This window comes from Dipodomys ordii, unplaced genomic scaffold (genome assembly GCF_000151885.1).
Source record: "Dipodomys ordii isolate 6190 unplaced genomic scaffold, Dord_2.0 Scaffold45, whole genome shotgun sequence".
Lineage (NCBI taxonomy): Eukaryota > Metazoa > Chordata > Mammalia > Rodentia > Heteromyidae > Dipodomys > Dipodomys ordii.
Window position 1 is genome coordinate 11,972,295 of NW_012267261.1, and position 6,146 is coordinate 11,978,440.

Genomic DNA, 6,146 nt, shown 5'->3' on the forward strand with positions numbered 1-6,146 from the left:
GCGCTGTGGCTCAAGTGGTAGAGCACTAGCCTTGAGCTGAAGAGCTGAGGGACAGTGCCCAGGCCCAGAGTTCAGGCCCCACGACTGGACCCCCCTCCAAAAAAAAACCCAAGTGTGTTTATACACATATGTATATATACATATATATGTAGCTGTCAATCAATAGTATTCATTCTTACATATGTATACCCAAACATACATAAGAATTTATATTTGCTAGATTATTCCCAAACCCCCAGGAATCTTAAATCAGATACAGCACTTGAGAGCCTGCATCTTTTTATTTTCTTACTGTAATACTGAAAATATTTTCTTCCTAATTGACACATCCATATTTCAAACTCTGTGGCCACAGTACTGAACATCAAGTGGTATTTGCTGCTTCTATCATGGTTCTTTTTATTGCCAGTCCTGGGGCTTAAACTCAGCATGGGTGCTGTCCCTGAGCTTTTTTTGCTCAAAGCTAGCACTCTACCACTTGAGCCAAAGCTCCACCTCTGGCTTTTTTGGTAGTTTATTGAAGATAAGAGTCTCATGGACTTTCCTGCCCAGGCTGGCTTTGAACCACAAACCTCAGATCTCAGCCTCCTGTGTAGCTAGGATTAAAGGTGTAAGCCACCAGTGCCTGGCTTTCTTGATTCTTGACCTTACATTCCTATATGTCTTTGAAGATCATTTCTCTTCTTAAGTGATTTACTACCTGTCATTTGTTTTAATTACCTGTACTTTTATTGATAACATTTCTTCCAACTTTCACATACTTCTTAAATTTTATAGTTGCTAGTTTATACATTTCTTATAATCAGAATTCTTACCTCATTTGAATCAACTACAGTTAGTATATCTTGGTACTATTCACATTTTGCTATGATTATGGTAGATGTTGTGTCTAAATTCATGATCTCTTTTCCTCCAATTCTTCCTCCTGTTTTCCCTCCCTCCTTTTCACAGGAATACATACACACATAGTTAAAACTGAAAGACTAAATGACTAATGTTAGTTGTCTGATGTGATATTTAGATAATCCTGCTGTTCATCTTTTTATTCATGCAGAACAGCTCCCCTGCCTCCCAGCAAAAAAAATAAATAATAACAAGAGGATTATAAATGTATTACTAGCTGAGCATAAATATGATAGCTCCCTGAAATGAGCAATGATAAAATCTTAATTGAATAGCACGATTTAGTTCAGTGATACAAGTAAGACCTCCTACTTATATAAACCCTTATATATTTTTTCCTTTTTATATAAATCTTTATTAAATATAACTGCATCTTTAATGTGCACCACATAGCCAAACTTTTCAGTTTTGTAGGCCATTCAGCCTCTCTGCTAAATATTCCTCCATTCTTGGGGACTAAAGCAGCCATAGATTATATGAAAATGTGTCGCTCTATGTCAGTTAAAACCATTTTCATGAACAGGCTATTGGTTTTAGTCTGTTTAATATCAATTTATAATATTGTTTGTAACATTCTAAAGGTGAAATGCACATTTTGTACAACAAGAGCATAAAAACCAGGAGGGAAGAAACAATACATGATTGAAAGTTTCTTATATATGAAGTGTTCTATTACTTAAAGGTAATATGATAAATTAAAAGTGCATACTAAGAACCCTAAAGTAACCAAAAAAATTAAAAGCAAAGAGTTGTATAGCTAATAATATTACAAAGGAAATTAAATTGAATCACAAAATATACCTAATTAATCAAAAAGGACTAAAAAGAAAAAAGCTAACAAATAGAATATATCAAGATGATAGACAATAAGTGTAAATGTTCTGAACCTTACAGACTATATGTTGATTATAAGAGTAAATATGAAAATATACAATGTGGAACAAAGTATAATGATAAAGGGGCCATTTAATTAAGAAGACATAAGAATTCTGCTATGCCAACATGGATGAGCTTTGAAGACATGCGAAGTGAAATAAACAAGAAACAAGACAAATATTGGATGAATCCATTTATCTGAATGACCTAGAATAAGCAAACTGATAGAAACAGAAACTAGTAGCTTGATACTCACTGTTCATACCTGTGCTCAGGAAGCTAAGATCCAGAGGATCTCAGTTTGAAGCCAGCCCAGGGAGAAAAGTCTTTAATATTCTATCTCTGAAGTCACCAGCAAAAAAATTTTTTAAAGAAACTTATTTTTCCAAGAGCTAGAAGAATCTAGTCAAAAAACAAACCTACATATATGACCAATTAATTCTTGACAGAGGTACATTCAGTTAATGCAGCAGAGAACTGAAGCAATTGGACATTAAAAAAGAAAAAGGACACAGATATATCATAAACCTAAATACATATCATAAAACAATAAAAAATTCTAAAGGAAAACATTGGAGAAACATTTTAACTTAGGCAAACATTGTGAATTAGGCAAAGATTTCCAGGTTCCTCTTAGCTTAGTGATTAGTGTAAAGAATATATGATCTTTCAGCTGATTTTGCTCCTCCTTCTGTGAAACAAGAAGCAGTTTTAACATTATAACTTAGATAGGTTTGGGAGCAGGAATGGATTGAGAAATAAGATAGTAATTTAAATGAGGTCCAGAAAAGAAGGGATAGGCCTTGTTACTTCTCTTCTGAGCCAATACCTTTACCAAACTATCCCTAATTTTCACTGTTACCTCCTCTTTTATCTCTTCACCTACAATACCACTACCTAAGTTTCCAAAAGGATACTTCCTCACCTACATTTTTATATAAAGTTGTTTTAAAGAGGCTGTTTTTTACTTGGAGTAGAGTATAATATAGATATCAGTTATCCTAAGATTTTGTTGGTAAAATGAAGGTCTTTTGCTAAGTAGTTGGGTAAAATATACTTGGATATACATCTCCTTCTCATAACAAGTTTTTCTGTCTTGTGTTTCCAGGGTTCTCAGATGTCAGATGTGGCCAGCAGAGAACTACATGCTCAAGCTCAAGAACGACTGCAGCACTACTTTATGGGTAGAGTCGTAGAAGAAAGATCCCAGCAGCACAGAGAGGCTCTTATGGCTCAGATCAGCACCAGTATTGAACAGTTGATGAGTATGTGCTCTTTCTTGTTTTCCTGAAAGGAAAAAAGCCAAACCAGGTGCTAGTGGCTCATGCCTGTAATCCTAGCTACTCAGGAGGCTGAGATCTGAGGATGGTAGTTTGAAGCCAGCCCAAGCAGAAAAGTCCCTGTGAGACTCATATCTTCAGTTAACCACTCAAAAATCCAAAAGTGGCTCAAAAGTGGTAGAGTGCTATCCTTGAGCAAAGAGAGCTTAGAAACAGCACCCAGGCCCTGAGTTCAAGCCCCAAGACCAACAAAATAGGAAAAAAACCCATACAAGTGACAAAATCTTTAGAAGACACATCATTGGTATGTTAACCCTATCCTCAAAGTTTCCACATGTAGATTACCCCCCAGGACATATTTTCACCTGTACCCTTAATACATTCACATGTATCAACTCAAATTTACTAATTTCAAGGATGCTGAGTCCTACTAATCAGATTCTGTTATATACTTACCAAAGGATTTTCTGAGGGAAGATTGTTTGGTTTGAATTTTGGTTTTGATGGTACTAGGAATTGAATTCAGAACCCCACACTTGCTATGCTGCTGCACTACCACATGAGCCAGACTTCTAGCTACTTTTTGCATTGTTTATTTTCAAGGGAGCATTTCATGACTTGAGTTACAGTCCTTCTACTTGTGCTTTTATGCATCACTAAGGATAACAGGTGCATACCACTGTACCCACCCATTGGTTGACATGAAATCTCCCACTGCAATCTGCTAATCTCTACTCCTCCCAAGTAGCTAGGATTACAGTCTTGAGCTATGAGCCCATAGCTAGGTTTTATCATACTTTAGAAATAATTGATGATAAGCCAAGTGTAGTGGCTCACATCTATAATCCTAACTACCTGTGAAGATGAGATTGAAAGATCTCATGGTTCAATGCCAGCCCAGGCAAATAGTTCTTGAGACCCTGTCTCTAAAAAGCTGGTTATAGTGGTGTGCTTGTTAAGTCATTATCCAGGAAATATAAATAGGAGGCTCATTGTCTAGGCCAGCTAAGACCCTAATTCAAAAAATAACAAAAGCAAAAAGGGCTGAGGATGTGGCTCAAGTGAAAAAGTACCTATCTAGCAAGCCCCAGAACTGCCTCCTCCAAAGTATATGATAGTACAATACTATTCACTAATAATTTTATAATTTTATATGTAATCACCTATTAAAAAACCATCTATCACTCACTTGTTTTAAACATAAAAGTTTCCAGGGGTTTCAGGGTATTGCTGCCAGTCGCAACTGCAACTTTTGAAGAGTCACTTACCATCCACTTGGCCATGGTAACAGACAGCAGTGGGAATCTTGTCCCTGTCTGCTGTGGCAAAATTCCTATTCTGTAGTTTCTCAGTTGCTACTTGTTTGGCACAGGATGCCTCCATTCACCCTTTATTTTCTGTTTATTACAGAGGCACCAAATCTGAAGGAGGCAGAAGGGAAAGAACCTGAGCACTTCCTAAGCAGGTCTGGCCCTGTAGCAGCAAAGGCAAAGCAGGCCCATTTCAACACACTGAAGCATATACAAGCACCCTGGTGGAAGAAGCTTGGGGAAGAACTAGAAAATGAGATTGATATTCAACAGGATGAGCTTAGTATAGAATTAGGAGCTTTATTCACTGGTGGGACCAAACCCCCTTAAAACTTAACATGAAAACTGACATAAATCCTGTATTTCAGGACATTATGTTGATACTACCTCTGGCCTGCTGGTAGATGAGGGCTATCCTAACTCATTTTTGCCAAAGGATTCTCCCCAAACAAAAGTTGTAGGCACTAAGAAAGGAGTTATCTACCTCTCTGTTTTCTTGTTTATTCCATACCCATTTCTAGACTCATAAATAGAGGTGTATGGCTTTTACTGTTGGACTAAATTCAGCAGAGAATTCTATTGTGTGAAATGTAAAATTTCTTTCATTTCTGTTTTCCAGCTAAAGGTTTTTTTCTAAATAAATATTTTCAACAGTTCTGAAAAACTTGTCAGGATTATTTCAGCTTTTCACATTTGTTATTAAGAATTACTGATTGTTGTTATTGTTGTTTGTTGGAGATTGATTTTTGTCCTTGGAGGGGAGTACTATTCAATAGGATTTGATACCAGAAAAATTTCTCCAGATAAGACTATCTTCTTAACTGTAAGAACTATATAACCTTTTGCTTCCTTTTTGGTCTCTTTTGGGAATCTCAGAGATAAATACACTTAATGTTAGTTATGATCATAGATATCTATATGATTTGGCTGTAATAATTCCTGGTTTCCTTATTTACCCTTACTTGTATTTAATAGCAGAATTTACCTCAATTTGTTTTTGTAACAATATGGAATTTAAGTTAAAACAAGTAAAAAATATAGCTATCATAAAGAACCTAGAGAGTTCTCTTTGTATAAGTGAGTGGAAATACCAGTATTTCTTGATGGGAATACTCAGTCCTATGCTGCTATCCATTCTCTCAAAGCTAATTTTAGTAAAATTTCATTCAAAACTCTAATTTCATTTATAATGAAAAAGAATAAGCAGGTAAATTTTCTGGTTTTACTTAGAATATAGAAAAATATAAAAATGTTGCCTCAATCTTGAAACAATACCAGAAATACACATTTTTTGAACCTATCAGATAGCTAAGTCCTCTATCTAGCCACATAAACTGAGATGAGAACTCAGTCTGTGCAAAATAAATTATTTCATCTTTATTAGAGTTCAAGAGAAAGAGTGACTAGGTAAGAAGACACCAACTAAAATAGTTTTTTTTTTAAATTTTTAAAGGCCAAATGTGGGTAGCATGACCACACAGAATATCTAAATATATGCTCACAAAGAAAGTTGGGAGCAGGACCTGAAGCAATCCCCCAATCCCCTTTGTGGGCATACCAGGCAAAAGTGATAGTATACTGCAGAGTGCCATTCCCAAAGCCCACTTGCTTCCCTAAGCCTTTCTCTTGAAAACCCTAAACTGCTAAAAAAATTTTCTCACCCCTAAGCCAATTGCAGAATTCCATTGGATATAAGAAAGGAATGGAGACGGAGAGAAACACTACCCCTGGACAAAGTCAGATGCATTGTTGCTCAGAGGGATATAAATTTAAAATA

At 35.9% G+C, this 6,146-nt stretch overlaps 1 protein-coding gene across 1 annotated transcript in view; it reads left to right on the forward strand.

Moving 5' to 3' along the window:
* Iqcb1 (IQ motif containing B1) overlaps positions 1-5,396 on the forward strand; it is a 43,036-nt gene extending 37,640 nt beyond the window's left edge. Inside the window, exons 12-14 of the mRNA XM_013019332.1 lie at positions 647-661; positions 2,888-3,044; positions 4,470-5,396. Coding sequence (XP_012874786.1) covers positions 647-661; positions 2,888-3,044; positions 4,470-4,699 — 402 coding nt within the window. The 3' untranslated portion in view covers positions 4,700-5,396. The remainder of the gene's footprint in view (positions 1-646; positions 662-2,887; positions 3,045-4,469) is intronic.
* The last annotated feature ends 750 nt before the right edge of the window (positions 5,397-6,146 follow it).